Source organism: Sebastes fasciatus, chromosome 5 (genome assembly GCF_043250625.1).
Source record: "Sebastes fasciatus isolate fSebFas1 chromosome 5, fSebFas1.pri, whole genome shotgun sequence".
Lineage (NCBI taxonomy): Eukaryota > Metazoa > Chordata > Actinopteri > Perciformes > Sebastidae > Sebastes > Sebastes fasciatus.
In genome coordinates this window covers 10,881,182-10,899,970 of record NC_133799.1, presented here as the reverse complement: position 1 = coordinate 10,899,970, position 18,789 = coordinate 10,881,182, and the positions used below count along the sequence as shown (strand labels likewise).

Genomic DNA, 18,789 nt, shown 5'->3' with positions numbered 1-18,789 from the left:
CCCAACGCCTGAGATGATGTCCTCAAATGTGTTGTTTTGTCCACAACTCAAAGATATTCAATTTACTGTCACAGAGGAGTAAAGAAACCAGAAAATATTCACATTTAAGAAGCTGGAATCAGAGAAATTTGCTGCTTTTTTTCTTACCACCTTATAAAATTCAACATCTGTGAGTTTTGGACTGTTGGTTGGACAAAACAAGACGTGATCATGACAAGACATGTCACCCTGGGCTCTAGAAATATCTGATGGTCTTTTTCCTCTGTTTACTGATGTCATATGGATCAGTCATGAAAACACTGGGCAGATAAATTGATCATGAAACTAATCATAAGTTGCCGCTCTACTTTTACTCCTTTAAAACAAACAAAAAAATGTATAAAAACATTTTACTGCTGATCTTATCCTTTGGTTGTATGAATAAAGAAACCAAATTCACTTGTTCTGATTCAAATGGAAATAAATTGTTTTTAGTAGCTTGGGTTAGAGGCCTTTTACAGAACTGCTACATGACAAGGGTCTTTATATGACACAGCCTGGAACATCTGCAGAAAACTAACATTATTAGCAATAGATTGTCAGAAAGAATAGCTCAACGAAATGCATTTAATATAACTTTATTTCATTTGAACAAGCACAGAAAACAGGCAGAGTCGGCAGCTTTATGTAGCAATACTTGTGCAGACTCACTGGCCTGGCACTAAATATTAGTTACATGTTACATCATTTCACACAGAAATAAATCTCTATCGGGAGGAAGAGAAGGCAATTCGTTTCTGACGGCATGAGTCAGTACATATACACTGATATGGCATCTGAACTTCATATAAAAATAAATCTCTCAACATAGGAAAATACACATCCAATCAACATTTTAAAAACAGGAAACGGCATCAAGCAGCAGGAAGTACAGTAGATAAACTACGAACGGGTTAGTTTGAGTTAGAAGGAGACGTTTCTGGAGTGGGTTGTTTGGGTTAGAGGACATCAGAGCAGTCTAGTATAAACATGTATATTATTTTAATTATATTCCTTTAACACTCTTGCATGACGTAAGTAAGTAAAACACCCTTTTTAACTATAACAAATTGAAATTACATTAACAAATGAAAGCCTGTTGTCTTTCCTCAACTGACACAAACTCCTCTTTGACATCCAGACAAACAAAAACTCATTCACTCTCCAGCACAAACCACAGGATGTTTTCTTTATGTTCTCCCCAAATCTGATGGAGCCTGACCAGTGTCAAGGTTACCCGCTCCATTTCTGTCCAAATATATGAATTGAAATGCTAAAAAGAAGTGAATGATGGCTGCAGGTGGGAGGTATTCTGACTATCTGTTGTTAAAGCAGTTCCCATCAATAATCATAATAATAAAAGAATTACTAAATCATTTATATTCTTGATTTTTTTTTAGGTATTTGAGGAGAATGCACGAAGCAGACAGCCTATGGACGATCACTCAGTCACTCATCATCACACGATTCCCAGCACAGCTCTGCATGGAGGCAAAACTAGTGCATATTCACTGATATGGCATTAGCTTATAGTAGAAACACGGCCTAAACTGAAGGGAAGGCCGTGTTGGTTAGTAGTACTCACAGAGCAAGAGGCAGCAGAACAGCACAGCAGTCTGACGTCTATATTCACATGAAGCCTCTGATAATGGGGGAGCTGATATGGGGTCAGTTACAGCCGGTTAAAATCAATAAGCTTTAAGGTCAAACTAAGCTAAACTAATTAACCCCTCGCTCTAGCTCCATAATTAGCGCAGACATGAGAGACAGATCGATAATCTCTTCTCTGCAAAAATGTCAATAAGAGCATTTCCCAAAATGTCAAACTCTTATTTAAAAGACAAGATGGCCTGGTCACCGATCTCAAAACGTACACTTAACATAGACGGTAAAGTGACCTAGATCTTATTAGGGACTCTGTGGTAAACCAACATTATCTGTGGCTCATGTGAAGTTAAAAATCAGATTGTCTGTTCTTTGTAAAACCAGCTTTGGAGAGACAGGCATGCCCAACCCACTAAGGAATGTAACAGGTGGCAGCATACACACTGATATGGCAGCTCACCTTCAGTAAACAAAGTGGCAGCAACACCTTCTCTCCTCATGTCTGATTCACACGAGCCCAAAGTGCTTTGGCAGCTAATCTCGCTTATCTGCCACAAAAACAGGAGACAGTGTGCTTCATTTCAACACCAGCACTATTTAAATCCAAAAGGCATCTCCAACGTGCCATCCCATATTAAAACAACACACAATCAGGTAGAAATTATGCAATTTTAAGATAAAAACACAGATTCAGGGATAGAAGGGATAAACTGGACTGAGGAGCCAGATGTGGAGAGGGTGAAGACACAGGAAGGGATACAGGAAATATAAAGTGGTGAGGGATGAGGAATAGAGAAAGTGGGGGAGGAAGGGAGTAGGAGAGGAGGCTGGACGTCTGTGTCACATTACATCCAGAGGTTGGTCAGCATGAAGCTGAACAGGGCCGCCAGCAGCAGCCATACAGACGACATCACTGCAAGAGGAAGAAAAAAATGGGAAATATTAGAGAGGTTGTGCTTAAGAAAACAATGGGAATCAGTAGAAGCTTCCCTCTTTATGTATGGATCAGTCTTTCTGTCTTCCTTCATCAATCTGTCCATCATTTCTCATCATTTTTCATCTCATCACTGCACTCCAGTATTTTCTAAATGATACCGGTAAACCCAAGAGGCTGCTATATCATTCATCCATATTTCCATTATATCATCTGTAATATCTCAGACACCCATGGCTGGATTTTGATGAAACACATTTCACTACAGCATGACATAATCTTTTTTTTTTTTTTTTTGATTTACACTTATTGGAGTAAGGGAGAGTTTTATTCACATGTCAAAACAAGGTGACATAACTGTTACTGATTGTATTGTCAGCACAGTCGGTTTAAACATTAGCCTGTGCTGTCATATAGGCCTGAGAACATTAGACAACTTCTTACCACAGCAGTTTCACACTGTTAAAGGAATAGCTTGACGTTTTGGGAGATATTCGCTGGATATGGCTCCAGCTTTTTATTTAGCGTTTAGACAATCTTCTCATCTAACACTCGGCAAGAAAGTGAATAAACGTATTCCCCAAAATGTCAAACTATTCCTTTAAGTGAATTGAAGAACATCCATCACTTGCTTTAAAGTGGGTGTTTTTGTTTAATTTAGAGGATTTAGAAGGTATATTTGAACATTAAAAACAGCAGTCACTTTGATTATCATTGGATTGTGAGGAATGATTTAGTGTGTTTTAGTGTACCTGCACTTGATGAGTTACACTCCAAGTCAACCAGTGAGTCCATGTAGCCCTGGCCCAGCCAATCCTGGTAGGTCTTTCTGTCAGCAACGCCCACGACGCGAACAGTGGAGTCTTTGAAGACGAGATCTGTGCCCTCGTAGGCCGTCGAGTCAAACATCCTGAAACCAGTACCCGTGTCGCTGCCGAAATATGTCTACAAGGAAACAGACAGATAGTGAATCAGAGATAAATTCCAAAACTGACCAACAAAACTGATTTCCTACATTCCAGTTAGCCATTGATTTCCATTAATTTCACTTTCAAACTTGTAGAGACATGACACTTATCTGAGAAAGTGTTGATCTATGACAGTGACTATTTTGTCACCTTTATTTATTAATAATTTATGCATTTACTTATTTATTGCTCAAATATATGTAATATTCACATCGTAATCCTGTAGGCTCCTTTTTGAAAACTCCCTGACTTCAAGGATACATCGGAGAGTTGAGAGTTGAGAGTTGCCTGCTCAACAGAAATGTTATCAGTGTAAGAAACTATTCCACCTACTTATAATTGGGGACATGTAATCAATGATTATAATAGTGTTGATGAGCTTAATTATGGACAGCACATTATAAATTCTTGGAAAATCCTAAAGGGATTAAGCGGAGAGTTTTATTTTGAAGGGTGCACATTATCACTTCATGCAATAAATAAACTTGTGAAGCATGGTCCTTGTCCACTATACAACACAATGCATAATTTCTTGGTTCGTTTATATCTCTACTAAAATTGAATATATAAAAACTATTTCACATGTTTTTTTCTTAATTTGACTGTCCGACAACATAGCTCATCACTGTGATGCTTTTTGGAAGCCAACTATCAATTCTCAGATGTCAGAGTATCTTTGAATGCACCTTCGAGAATCTCAAATCTCAGCCTCTGACTCACAAACAGTGCAGACGTATGAACACTCTTACCTGTGCGCGGTCTAGGAGTCCATAGACAGCGTGGATGTTGGTGTCGGGCCGTACCATTACAGCGTGGGAGGGGACTCTGGCCAGGTTACAGTGTCTGTACTGGGAGACCTCGGCTTTAGTGTCCTGAGCGCAGAGCAGCTGGAAGTCTGTAGACAGGAGATCCACTGCCCACGATTCACCAGAGTTACCTGAACAAACACACAAAGTGAGGTGGTTAATTATGTCCCTTAAAACTACGAGACTCTTAGAAGGAGAACATTTTACTCGTCTTACCATCGGTGTTTTGGAAGACAGTAGAATGCTTGACGAAAGCCACATCTCCATCTCCTTTTGCCAGACACCTGAATAGACAGATGGATGGACACATACAGTATAGTGTGTGGCATAAGTTCAATTTCCTGTTCAAGATTTCTCAGCAACTTCACAAACTTGAAATAATTAAACTTGGGTTATAACATAAACCTATAGGATCGTGACATTATCTAAGAGTCCTGTGTTTCTATGTTCAGTAACATCGAGGATATTATTAAAATAATGTGAACACAGAATGGGTAAAATTGGGGTTGAAACATGTGATCCTGATGAGGTGCAGGCGTTTGGGATGTTACCTGAAGGCACCGTTGTATCCATCATACAGGTCTTTTCCCTTCTCACATTTGTTCTTTCCTGAGCTGTCACCCACACACAGACCACACAGGTTGCCGGGGAAACCAGGCTGGTTGGCACCTGGCACGCAGCTCTGCTTGAAGAACCCTCCCACCGCTAAGCATCATGGGAAACATGGAAATAGAAAGTTAAAGACTGGAAGGGAAAGTCAGGCTTTTAAACCAAATACGTTTTCTAACCTAATTTGCCAAATAGTTTTTAAGTGACAAGAACCCACATATGCCTAAGTTCCCCAGTTGTTCTTGTGATTATTACTTTACTGCTGCCTGATTACATAATTCACAAAGCTCAACGTTGGAGCTGTCAAAGTTAACGCGATAATAACGCGTTGACGCAAATTTGTTTTAACGTCACTCACTTCTTTAATGCATTAACGCAACTTGCGATTTTCAGGTTGTAGCGGGCTCAGTTTTAAAGCTAGAGTGAAGATACTGGTATCATATGAAACCAAAAAATAGGAATTGAGTTGGTACCAACCATGCCATACTAGCTTGTCGCGAAGGAGGATTAATAACGCTCCAAACTTTTGGCAAGGATAAACTGGCATGGCCATATTCAAAGGGGTCCCTTGACCTCTGACCTCAAGATATGTCAATGAAAATGGGTCCTCTGGGTACCCATAAGTCTCACCTTTACAGACATGCCCACTTTATGATAATCACATGCAGTTTGGGGCAAGTCATAGTCAGGTCATCACAGCGATTAATGATGGACAATCATGCGTTTAATCGCGATTGAATATTTGCATCGATCGACAGCCCCACTAAACATGTGACTTTAAAACCAAAGCCATGTTTACTACAGCTCACACCTCTGCTACACGCACACACCAACATCCCACTGACCTTGGGGTATCTGACAGTGCTGAGGGGTGATCAGGCCTCTGTCCATCAGCGTTGCTACGGGAACGTTCCAGCCAGCCGTACGACCATATCCGGTGTGACAGGAGCGAAGGCCACGCAGGTTGTCAAGGTTACGGATGTCAACGCTACTCTTTTTCACCACCGCGACTGCATAGTACATGGAACCATCACGGTCCTCTGGAGAAAAAAACAACAACCTGTATCTATCGTCTTCGAAACGAGAATGTGTGACTTTTGTTTTTGTGAGTGTGTGTTCTTACCTGTGTAGCTCTCGCCGGTGGCAGGTACCAAGCCGTACTCTTTGCCTGCTGTGTAGATGTAACCTCCATCCAGAGTGACGGCATCAGCCTCGTTGTTCTACACAAATATGAAAAGGAACAGAAGAGATTGAGATGCCAGAACTGCTAGAAAAAAGCCATCATTTGGTGTTTTTATTGTCACAGATTTCTGTTTTTTAGAGCCTAATGGATCAGTATGACCGATATCAGCTTATCACATAGATATATCAGTATCGGTGTATGTTGGCTGATGAGGTAACAAGAAATTGTACTACAGAAATGCCAAATTCCTAATTTTTCCTAAGTCTCAAGTCTTAGCCGTGAAATCTTGTGTCTCAAAGTGAAGACCAAGAAGTCTCGAGTCAAGTCCAAGTCTTAAACTTTGAGTCCTAAACAAGTCATTATGTGACCTTATTTACCAAGTTTACATGTTTTAACAGACTAAATACTAACAAGAGTTAGTTTAATAGATTTAAAGAACCACTTTGGCGATTCCCTGACTTTTCATCTAGCGCCATCATCAAGTCAAAATATGTTTCCAACACTTTGGTTTATGACCAAATACCTGCAAGACTAATGGCAATCCCATCACCCTCAACTGTACTTTGTGTTCAGTGCTAATTATCAAATATTAGCATGTTATCAAGCTCAATTAAGAAGGTAAACCTGGTAAATCTTACTTCTAAACATCAGCATGTCATTGTGAGCATGTTAGTATGTTAATGTTAGCATTTAGCTTACGTACACCCTCACAGAGCTGCTGGCATGACTGTAGACATCTGAATGTGATCATTTGAGATATCGACTGTTGTCTGGCTGCTGGTCTGCACTGACAAATGCTCCCTTCCCTCCTGCTTGCACAGCATGATCGAGTTGCAAGTCTTTTTGTTTTGTTTTTGAAAGTGGTGCGAAACTCTTTGTAGATGTTTAATGTAAAGCATTGACCTTGAATGGTTAAGGTGAGGATAGGTCGCTGGGCAGCAAGTCTCCTGAGAATTTTTGCAATCTGTGGGTTACCTTCCAGACATGCCCATCTAAAGTCTCACTCAAGTCCAAGTCATATGACTCTCGTCCACACCTCTGGTTTGTGCTAGGTTAGAATCAGTGTCTCTGTTTCATAGTTTTTCCACCAGAGAGCACAGACAAGTTTTTTTTAAAGACTAATTTTGAGATTCGTGGCAGACAGTGGCTCAGATTGCGCAAAAGGTTGTGCTATGATGTTGGATGTTACAGGGACTGTAATCCCACTGTTCTGATTTCATAAAAAAGTAAACTGTTTTTACTCAGATTTTATGCATATGGTGGTTTCTTCCTTATGCTATGACAGTTTTCCTAAAATTACAATCATAATATATCACCTTTCTTACAGACTGCAATACATTGAATCGTAACCCCTGTATCATGATATATATCGTATCGCCCGTTTCATGCCAATACATGTTCAGTACCTATCCTAGTCACACCTTTTAATAACCAAATCATTGATTATCAATTTCAAAAATGCTTGTTTATGTTACAAATATAAATGCTGAAATATAACAATTGGTATTAGTCTAAAAAATCCAGTCTCTGTCAGACTCTTATGTTTAATGTTTTAATTTGAAGTGAATGAAAATCCCACATAGCTGTTCCTCAGGATCCGGCAGTAAGAAACATTATGTTACCTTGATTCTCTTCATGCAGTCAGTCACAGAGTCCCCGTAGACACACTGGATGTCTGGAGTCAGACCTTTACTTTTGAAGGCCGTGCCCATGTCAGCACACTTCTGCTGCTCACCGCTGGTCAACACACACCACCGCAGGACAGCTGGGATATATGTAGAAAAACGGGTGGGTGGTAAATGAGAAAAGAAAGATTGATGGATAGGTAGGTATGTAGTTGACTAAACAGGGTTAAATGAATCAATACATTTCACACAGAAGCTACTAAGAAAGCCACAAGTGCCATTTTTGTTTCACCTTCAGGTTTACAGTCCATGGCTCTCAGGGCATTATTATAGAAGCGACCCATCCACTTTGCGGGGTCGTCTGACTCGGCCCCCAGAAACAAGGTGGATGACTCAGAGAAGAGTACAGTTCCTCCTCCATACGCCGTAGATGAAAACATGTTGAAGCTCGACTTTTCCTGCAGACAGCAAGTTACTCTTAGTTAATCTCAGAATCTCACAGTAATGTGGTTATATCGAAGTCTGATTGCTTCACTGTGTGTTAAGATACTTCAGCAGCAGTCCTGTTTGTGAGCTGTTTGGACGTACCAGGCCCTCCGACAGCATTTTGGACACCACAGACGGAGTGACGTCATTGCCGACTACAATCCCACGAAATGGGACGCGAACCAGATGGCACGTTTTCCACTGAGAGACAGGAGCTCTGGTGCCGTCACGACACAACAGCTCATAGTCTGATGACTTCAGTGGGACTGCCCAGGTTGGACCACGACCTGGTGCAAAAATACCTGGTTAGCGAACAGACATGCTGACATGCTAACAACAAAGTTGCCTTAATGTGTCACTCGTTATAACCAACTAACTACTGACTATCCAGCTAACTAAGATGTTACCATCAGTGTTCTCCTCGACAGTTGTGTGTTTGATGAAGGCCACCTCTCCTGGACCTAGAGCCATACACCTTCAGAGACGAAACAAAAAGGAGGACAAGTTGAGAATTAAAGATGCAAGCTACTTGCAGAATTTCACACCAGCTGCTTTGAAAGTGTTAGTGTTCCTCAAATCCACTTTTTCATAAAACTTGCTTTGCTTCCTGTCACAAAGAGGATGCTAACATGCTTTGGTATAGAGTGCTCCAGGGATGACGTATTTTTGTTGGCCAACCAGGAAGTTAGCATCGCCCTGGGTTCCCTCGACAAAAAGCCAATGGGATTTTTCCATTGGATTTTGGATTATTGCAGAAAATAAGCTCTGTGGCAAACAAACATTTATGATACTTATACATTTTGTTCAGCAAGATAATCTTCACAAATGAACACCACTTTTATGATTTTTGAAGTGTAGATGCAATCGCCAGAAGTAAAAAGCTAACGTTAGGCTATAGACGAACTACACCACGGTCGCATCAGCGCGAGTATACACAACGAGGCTGTAAAGGCGGACGAGTCGACTTGATGACGTTTTTTAGTCTCATTTAGCCACTTGTTGGCAACCGCCTTTTTTAAGACACATAAAGGCTTAAAAATTCACAAGTAGGGTATTTATTGGCGTATTTCATGTCCTAGAACAAAACGTTAAAATCTCTTAATCTTGTGTTAACCACAGACCTTATTTCAGGCATCTAACTGAAAACTCATTCAAAAAACCCATTGACTTCCTGACAAGGGAACCGTAAGTGCTAAAATGTTAACTCCTTTCCCAGTTTTAGGACTCATTCCTGTAGCAGTGCACTCTATTGCCCTGCATGTGTTTTTAACCATGCTAGCAGCGTGGCTCTAGGGATGATAACGTTTTATCTTAGTGTTACAACATTGTGCAACATGTGTATCCTAAAACAGCCCTGAAACTGACAAAAACAGCTTTTTTTATTTATATATAATTATGTAGGCCTATTTTATGTAAAATGTATAATGCATAAATTACATATAATAGGCCAGTGGGACACAGTACCAGTGTTTCCTGCACATTAATTTAGATAAAACTGCATTATTAAATGTGCAGTGTGTAAGATTGGCAGTGGTGAAGTTGTAGATTGCAACCAACTGAAACTTCTCTCATATGCCAAGCAAGCGCGTAGGAGAACTAAGGTGGCTGACGTGAAAAGAGGAAAGAGGATAAGATAGGTCTTTGAGTGAATGAAAATGACATACATACTGTACATACAGTACATAGTTCTGCAGAGCTGTAGCTTCTCTGTGTTACCTGAAAGCTCCTTCGTAGCTGTAGTATATCTCTTTGTTGCTCTTCTCACATTTGTGCGCTCCGTGAAGATCTCCTGCACACAGCTCACACAGAGACGCGGGGTCACCAGCTTCGTTTGCTCCGGGGATACAGCTTGCATTGAAGAAATGGGCCACACCTGACAAAAACAAGCACATGTCTCTCCAGCTTTCTGTATGTATGTCTATGTACGTCTATGTATATGTGGACGGTGTATGTTTCCTACCCTCTGGGATTTTGCAGCCCACCACCGACATGTAGCCCTGGTCTATGAAGTATCCTAAAGGCATATTCCAGCCGGCTGTTCGGCCTTTCCCGGTGTGGCAGCTCTTTTTTCCTGCCAGGTTGTTGATGTTGATGCCAGAATTTGCTTTCTTCACCACAGCAACTGCGTAGTAGGAGGCACCGGTACCTGAGGCAACAACAGTACAGGTGTTGAAACACATATGACAACAAGTGCTGTGAGTGCTTTGACAGCAATGTGGCTCTGAGATCTAAGTGTGTAGGAGATCAAAATGCAGACCACCACTCCTATTGTGAAACATCCCACATGCAGGACAGTGATTATAATCAGAGCAACAGGTGTGATAACCCAGGACATGCCTGTCTGAATTTGGTCCAGGTTATCCATAATAAACAACTGCTCAACATTTTGGGAAATTCATTTGCTTGCTTTCTTGTCGAGAAGATATCACTCCTATTGGTGCCTTCAAATGGGGTCGTGTTTACCGTGTTCACGAGAAGAGTCCATATGAACGCCCCCCTCTTGTGTTATTCATGACCTCGTAAGTAGAAAGTTTCTGAAAGCTCAGAGTTCATGAGTTGTGATGCGTTTGTTGACGTTGTCAGAAATGGCGGAGGCCATGGAAGTTAATTTTTCGGTACATAATACCTTAATACTGTACGGCTTATATTGTTTTTCTTTGTAATTTCATAATAGGTCTGAGGAAAATGTTGATATTCCTAACAGCCTCATCTTTATCCTCTATCATTATGCCTTTGCATTTCCTGCATTATGTTACCCACCTGCTAAAATGTTATTTTGACTCTTTTTGTACATATTAAACAAATGAGATATAAAGTGTTAATCAGTTTTCTTTCGAGGTGTGTCTTTTTTCTTTTTTTTTTACCTTTGGACAGAGCCAGACTAGCTGTTTCTCCCTTATTCCAGTCTTTATGCTAAGCTAAGCTAATGGCAAGCTTGCCTGGCTCACCTTCACATTTAGAGCAAAGAAACAAGAGTGGTACCAAACTTCTCATCTACCTCAGCAAGAAAGAGAATAAGCAAATTTCCCAACGCCAAACATTAAAACAGCACATACTGAATGAGCTAACTCGTCTTTCTAAAGTGTTAATCTGACTGAGGAGCAAATGTTCAAATCTAATAAATCACATTTCACACCTGTTTTTCTCTCTAAATAACTGTCTCTTTTCTTCCATGTTTCTCTGTTTGAGTCTCTCTTTCAGAAAGAAAAAAAAACATCTTACGATCAGGCTTTGATTCACCGGCAGCTATCTTGAAGGAAGCGGTCTTTCCCAGTCTGTAGATGTCAGTGCCGAACATGGACAAGGCATCTGCTTGTTTGTTCTGCGGAGACACAACAACCAAAAAGATTAACAGTGTTATAAATATCACTATTTTAGAGTTTCCACTATACATTCAATATAGGCCTTTTTAACTGCAGCCATTTTGACATGTCATACACAGGTGTAATGAATAAAAGCAATTAGGCTATGGCCCTGTTTCATTTAGGTGGGCCTGGTATTGTGCATGCTGGCTCACTGGAATGGCTGTGACACTAAATAAATCAGGACCATAATTAATTGTAGCAATTACACGTGTGTTTACCCTGCATTCACATGCCAAAATGGCTGCAATGTTCAAAGCTTCACAAGGACAGCTAATTGATTTGGAGAACATTGTATGAAGACACATTGGGAGTTTAAAAATGTAGCGTTAGAGAAAACATTCTCAAACAAAACAACCATATCTTTCCTCTTAAAATAAGAACATGAAAGTCTAGCTAAATCTAATGAAAACTAGTTGAGTATTGTCAGGCTCAGATCCACAAGAGGTTTGAAGATTCATTACCAGATTAGAAATGCTTTTGAGAGAAAATGGCATATTTAATAGCTATTTGAGCATATCAGGTATTCCTTATATAATCTATATGGAAATGTATAAATGTGTTTGCTCCCGGTTCAGCTTCAGGTAACTGGGACGTCCTGTTCTGAGATTAGAAATCTTCCAGTTAGTGGTTGTCATAAACAGCCTGTTGTGCTTTGTGCTGCCTGATAACTGTATCAACTATTTAGAAGTTTATTGCATCTTTCCATGTAGTTCCTGTCTTGTTATCTGATGCCTGATTGTGTGTTCTGCCACTCAAAGTATTTTATTAGCCTTTAATGAGTCCTCTGATGTGCTGACTGATTAATAGATGTCTCAAGTAGTAAAATATTTTACAATGCAAAAGACTGTACGATTATAAAGTAACAACTATAATCACAAGTTATTCAAACATGTTGACTTCCTGTTGTCAAAATCCGACCTGTAGTTTCTGAACGCAGCCCTCAACTGTCAATCCGCTGACACAGCTGAGGGACGGACGGATGGAGACTTCGGCGAAAGACTGCGACATGGCCTGACATTTCCTCTGCTCTGCCTCGGAGATGGTGCACCATCTGATGCTGCTCTGGCCGAACACTGAGAGAGAGACACAGACACACAGCGACCACTCATCATGCTCTTATTATTCCACCAAATGATTCATGAAAAAATCTGAAGTATCCAACAACTAGAACTATATTCTGCCATATCCACTGTACTTTCTGCATCAGTACAGTGCTGATGATCCCCCCGTCAAAGGGTCACAATATAAATCTGACGAATAATAACATGGAAAGAGTTATGTTTTCTTAAGCTTCTCACTTTTTGCTTCGATTTATTGTGAAGTGCTTGAGATTTTTTAGCTCTCTAAACCTCTAACAACTATGCAAATTAAACAAACTGAGAAGAGCACATCCCTTTTTGGTTGAACTGTGAAAAGGGATAATGAGTAGACTTTGCTACTCAAGCCAAAAAAAAGGTTATGAACCAGTCAGTGTCTGATGAATAGTATACATCTACATTTTCTGTTTCTTATTAGGGCCATCATACATAAACAATAAGTTGAGGTCAACTGGAAAAATGTGGTTATGAGTTGAATACATTTTAGTCAGCCTCTAAGACAACTGGTTTTACACGGCAGACCACATCGCTTAACATACACACGTGGACAAAATTGTTGGTACCCTGCCGTTAAAGAAAGAAAAACCCACAATGGTCACTGAAATAACTTGAAACTGCCAAAAGTAATAATAAATAAAAATTTACTGAAAATTAACTAATGAAAATCAGACATTGCTTTTGAATTGTGGTTCAACAGAATCATTTTAAAAAACAAACTAATGAAACTGGCCTGGACAAAAATGATGGTACCCTTAAAAAAAACATTGTGGGTTTTTCTTTCTTTAACGGAAGGGTACCAACAATTCTGTCCACGTCTGTATATATATGTGCAAAAACTGACATTTTTTTTGTAACTTTACAGTGATAGTTTAAAAACATCATCTCTTACCAGCTTGTAGTATCAGCAGCAGAGCTCCCGCGGTCCTCCACATGGCCATGGCCTCGTTCTCTCTTCCTCTCTCTGTCGGGTAAAATAACCTCCTTTCCCCTCTCCTGTACTTTATATGAAAACTCTTGATTCAAAGTCCAGCTTCTATCTTCAAGACTCGCTTAAAGTCCTTGTGTGAATCTCAGAAGAGGCTGTATATTTTAGTGGTTTACAACTCTTACATCTACAACGTGTCATTCAGGAGTCACAAGACTCTCAGTTCAAGTATTTGAAGCTCAGTGTAGAGTCTCTCTGGTATACCTGGTCTGACACGTCTCTGGTGCCGCTGCCTGGCTGCGAGCCAAAGTCCGGACAGAGAGGTCTTTTACAGTCAGAGAACCCCACCTCTGCTTTTCTGTGTGGTGCTTTTCCACTGATGGGAAAAAGGAAAGATTCAGGCCAACACAGTGAGGCCGTTGGTCACTGACTCACTACTCTGGCTGCTGAGAGGAACAACACAGAGACAAGGGAGTCTGTTTACCTGCTTTCATTCATTGCTAACTTTGACCTTGTCTCTGTTTGTGCTGTACACAATATTTAGATGAAGTCACTTATTCCCAGTTGCACTGTGAACTGTGCCTTTTGACCATGAAGTAGGTGTTACCTGCCCTTCACTGCTGATGTTCTGGGTTTGAATTGGGGCCTGGCCTGTCATCCTGGTCCAAAATTGTCAACAAAAGTCAGTTTTTCCCAGTGGTGGAATGTAACATTTACACACGTATTGTACTGGAGTATAAATTTGTTCAACTTTTAACTGAAGTATTTACATTTGAATGCATTTTTTACTCCACTACATTTATCTGATGGTTATATAAATATTAATATTTCACGTAAAAATGTATGGTGGCTTATAAATTACAATGCATTGTTATCTACCTCACTGTATATACAAATGTCAAACAATTAGCTCCACTTTGACATCTACAACAGTAAAATGCTGCTTACACATTAATGGATCAACAAAAATATCAGTCATAATATGTGATAGTATATCAGGAGCCATTTTTCCTGCACTGACTTTTATTTCTGATACTATGAACTAATTAGCTAATAATACTTTTAGTCAGGTAACATTTTTGGAGTAAAAGTTTGAAATATGTCCGAAAAAAATGTCTGAAGAAAGTCTGAAAAAAAAGTTTCAAGAATTCCGGAAAAAAAATTCTAAAAAAAGTTGGAATGATGTTGGAAAAAAAGTGTAACAAATGTCTGAAAAAGGAAAAAAATAAATAAATAAATTAAGTCTAAAAAATGTCCCACGAAAAGTCTGAAAATGTCTGAAAAAATGTCAGAAAAAAAAATTTGAAAAATGTTGGAAAACAAAAGTCTAAACAATGTCTGAAAAAGGTAAAAAAAAAGAAAAAAAAAGTCTGGAATAAAATGTCTGGAATAAATGTCTGAAAAAAAAGTTTGAAAAAAAAAGTTTGAAAAATGTTGGAAAACAAAAGTCTAAATAATGTCTGAAAAAGATTAAAAAAAAAAAAAAAGTCTGGAATAAAATGTCTGAAAAAAAAGTTTGAAAAAAAAATTCTGAAAAATAAAGTTTGAATAATGCTGGAAAAAAAAGTCTGGAAAAAATGTCCGTAAAAAAAAGTCTGAAAAAAAGTCTGGAATAAATGTCTGAAAAAAAAGTTTGTAAAAAAAAGTCTGAAAAAAAAGTTTGAAAAGAAATTCTGAAAAATAAAGTTTGAATAATGCTGGGAAAAAAAGTCTGGAAAAAATGTCTGGAAAAAAAAGTGAAAAAAAAGTCTGGAATAAATGTCTGAAAAAAAAGTTTGAAAAGAAATTCTGAAAAATAAAGTTTGAATAATGCTGGGAAAAAAAGTCTGGAAAAAATGTCTGGAAAAAAAAGTGAAAAAAAAGTCTGGAATAAATGTCTGAAAAAAAAGTTTGAAAAAAAATTCTGAAAAATAAAGTTTGAATAATGCTGGAAAAAAAAGTCTGGAAAAAATGTCTGTAAAAAAAAGTCTGAAAAAAAAGTCTGGAATAAATGTCTGAAAAAAAAGTTTGAAAAATATTCTGAAAAAAAAAGTTTGAAAAATGTTGGAAAACAAAAGTCTAAACAATGTCTGAAAAAAGTTAAAAAAAGTAAAAAAAAAAAATCTGGAATAAAATGTCTGAAAAAAAAGTTTGTAAAAAAAATTCTGAAAAAAAGTCTGGAATAAAATATCTGAAAAAAAAGTTTGTAAAAAAAAGTCTGAAAAAAAAGTCTGGAATAAATGTCTGAAAAAAAAGTTTGAAAAAAAATTCTGAAAAATAAAGTTTGAATAATGCTGGAAAAAAAAGTCTGGAAAAAATGTCTGTAAAAAAAAGTCTGAAAAAAAAGTCTGGAATAAATGTCTGAAAAAAAAGTTTGAAAAATATTCTGAAAAAAAAAGTTTGAAAAATGTTGGAAAACAAAAGTCTAAACAATGTCTGAAAAAAGTTAAAAAAAAGTTAAAAAAAAAATCTGGAATAAAATGTCTGAAAAAAAAGTTTGTAAAAAAAATTCTGAAAAAAAGTCTGGAATAAAATATCTAAAAAAAAAGTTTGTAAAAAAAAGTCTGAAAAAAAAGTCTGGAATAAATGTCTGAAAAAAAAGTTTGAAAAATGTTGGAAAACAAAAGTCTGAAAAAATGACCGTAAAAAAAAAGTCTGTATGAAAAATGTCTGAAAAACAAGTTGGAATAATGTTGGAAAAAAAGTCTAAACAAAGACTGAAAAAGGTAAAAAAAAAAAAAAAAAAAAAAAGTCCTGAATAAATGTCTGAAAAAAAAGTTTGAAAAATGTTGGAAAACAAAAGTCTAAATAATGTCTGAAAAAGATAAAAAAAAAAAAAAAAGTCTGGAATAAAATGTCTGAAAAAAAAGTTTGAAAAAAAAAATTCTGAAAAATAAAGTTTGAATAATGCTTGAAAAAAAAGTCTGGAAAAAATGTCCGAAAAAAGTCTGAAAAAAAAGTCTGGAATAAATGTCTGAAAAAAAAATTTGAAAAATGTTGGAAAACAAGTCTAAAAAATGTCTGAAAAAAAAGTTTGAAAAATGTTGGAAAACAAATGTCTGAAAAAAAAGTTTGAAAAAAAAGTCTGAAAAAAAAAGTTTGAAAAATATTGGAAAACTAAATTCTAAACAATGTCTGAAAAAGGTAAAAAAAAAAAAGTCTGAAAAATGTCTGAAAAAATAGTTTAAAAAATGTTGGAAAATAAAGTCTAATCAATGTTCGAAAAAGGTAAAAAAAAAAAAAAAAAAGAAGTCTGAAAAATGTTTGAAATAAAGTCGGAAAAAATTCTGGGAAAAATGTCTAAAAAAACAGTATGAAAAATGATGGAAAAAAAGACCCTCTTTTCAGACTTTTTTTGGACATTTTTAAGACTTTTTTTTTTTTTACCTTTTTCAGACATTGTTTAGACCTTATTTTCCAAACTTTTTCTTTAGACATTTTTAAGATTTTTTTTTTTTTTTTTACCTTTTTCATCATTTTTTTTTTTTTATATAACATTTTTAATGCAGGACTTTTACTTGTAATTGAGTATTTTCACATTGTGATTTTGTCAGAACCAGTGTGAAGGAATAATGGCATAGTGGATATGGTTGTAGATTGCAACCAACTGAGTACCCCTCAGTGCAAAACCGTGGTAACGCCGTGGTATCTTTCAGGACCTTCGCCTCGCCTACTTTAGGAGCAATGAAATTCAGACGGCGGCTACCATTACCACAGTTTCACAAGCATGTCCGACTACAATGTTGGCCTTCAGGTAATGTAAAAACGTTAAAAGGCTCTCTTTAGAACCAGTGTTTGGTTTGTCTGTTACGGGCTACTGTAGAAATATGGCGGAGAAACATGACGGACTCCATGAAGAGGACCCGCTCCTTATGTACATATGAAGGGCTCATTCTAAGGTAAAGAAAACACAACGATTCTTAGTTTCAGGTGATTATACACTAATGCAAACATAGTTATGAATATTATATTCCCTTTCTGCAAATTGGTCCCCTTAAATCAAACACACTGATCTGAATACTTCCTCCACCACTACATATTTCCCAATTCCTCTTTGCCAAAAGGTCTCATATGCAAGGCTAACAGACTCTCAATACATTTTCTTTCAGGCTTACGCGGAAATCCAAATCAAATGTGTGACTCTCCTCAACAAAGATGCAGACCTCAGCAAGTAGCTGCTTCCTATCAAATTAAGTGTGATTATGACAATAAAATATTTGTGGTGGAAAGACAGGATGGCAGCATAATCATAAAAATGTGTAATTGCTCTGATTGTTCCCTCCGTGTTCATACTCTGGTAGTGGGCCAACAACGGATATTACCAACGCATGGGTGATAAGAATAATAAATCTTTAAAATGGGTGTATATGAAGGCAACAACAACATCTAATATCTCTGGTGCTTAAACCTATAAACCTATAAATGAAACAGGATAGATAATGCAATTTAAAATATGACGCACTGTAAGGAAGACTCCTCCAATGAGAACAGTATTACAGTTATTGTTAGGAAGTAAATTTGACTCTAAAAACTGAGTCTTTTGGAAAGTCAGATTACATTTAAACTGCTGCAACACTCACAAGACACAACGTAACGGAGTGAGGATGATACGTGGGTGACAGCCAAACTAATGTGTCACAATGCTGCTATTTTCCCTTCTCAACCTTCACCACCTAACATCAGCTGACCCGAGAATCTGCTGTTTCTTTTCTAAAATCGTAAACCTATGAGCTGCTTCACATAGTACAGTTCACATGCAAAGAATCAATTTTTCTTGGTAAATGTTGAAACAGCAGATCTTGCTGTTCCTCACGTGTTTCACAATGACACTGAGCTCTTCTTATTGTCACGTACAGCATGTTCTGAGTGCAACAACAGTACCTATACAGACATTTTTATATGACTTTGCAATGATTTGTATAGCAGGTGTTTTTTTCGCATCCTGAGGTGGATTTCTTGCCAATTTTGAACCATCTATGATTTATATCTCCTTTCACTCTGTAGTTTACTGCAGGAAATACACTTTTAATTACCACATTATAGCAACTTGAACTCAAGGACCGTATGAACTCAAGGAGAGTGATACTATCAACTTTGGAACTGACGCGACTGTGAAGATGATTATGGATTGATATAGTGAATAAATACTTACTGTACTGGAGCTTTTATTTCAAGGACATTCCTATTTT

The 18,789-nt window shown here is 37.7% G+C and overlaps 1 protein-coding gene across 1 annotated transcript; it reads right to left on the bottom strand.

The window, feature by feature from the left end:
* Positions 1-601: 601 nt before the first annotated feature.
* meltf (melanotransferrin) lies at positions 602-13,764 on the bottom strand. The gene is made up of 16 exons (XM_074635038.1): positions 13,586-13,764; positions 12,518-12,672; positions 11,457-11,556; positions 10,195-10,380; positions 9,951-10,107; positions 8,642-8,709; positions 8,337-8,521; positions 8,041-8,206; positions 7,746-7,888; positions 6,064-6,160; positions 5,786-5,980; positions 4,883-5,036; positions 4,548-4,615; positions 4,275-4,462; positions 3,310-3,502; positions 602-2,536 (listed from the first exon to the last, which is right to left on the bottom strand). Exons 1-16 carry the CDS (start codon positions 13,632-13,634, stop codon positions 2,469-2,471), a joined length of 2,172 nt encoding a protein of 723 aa, XP_074491139.1. The 5' UTR covers positions 13,635-13,764; the 3' UTR covers positions 602-2,468.
* Positions 13,765-18,789: the final 5,025 nt, after the last annotated feature.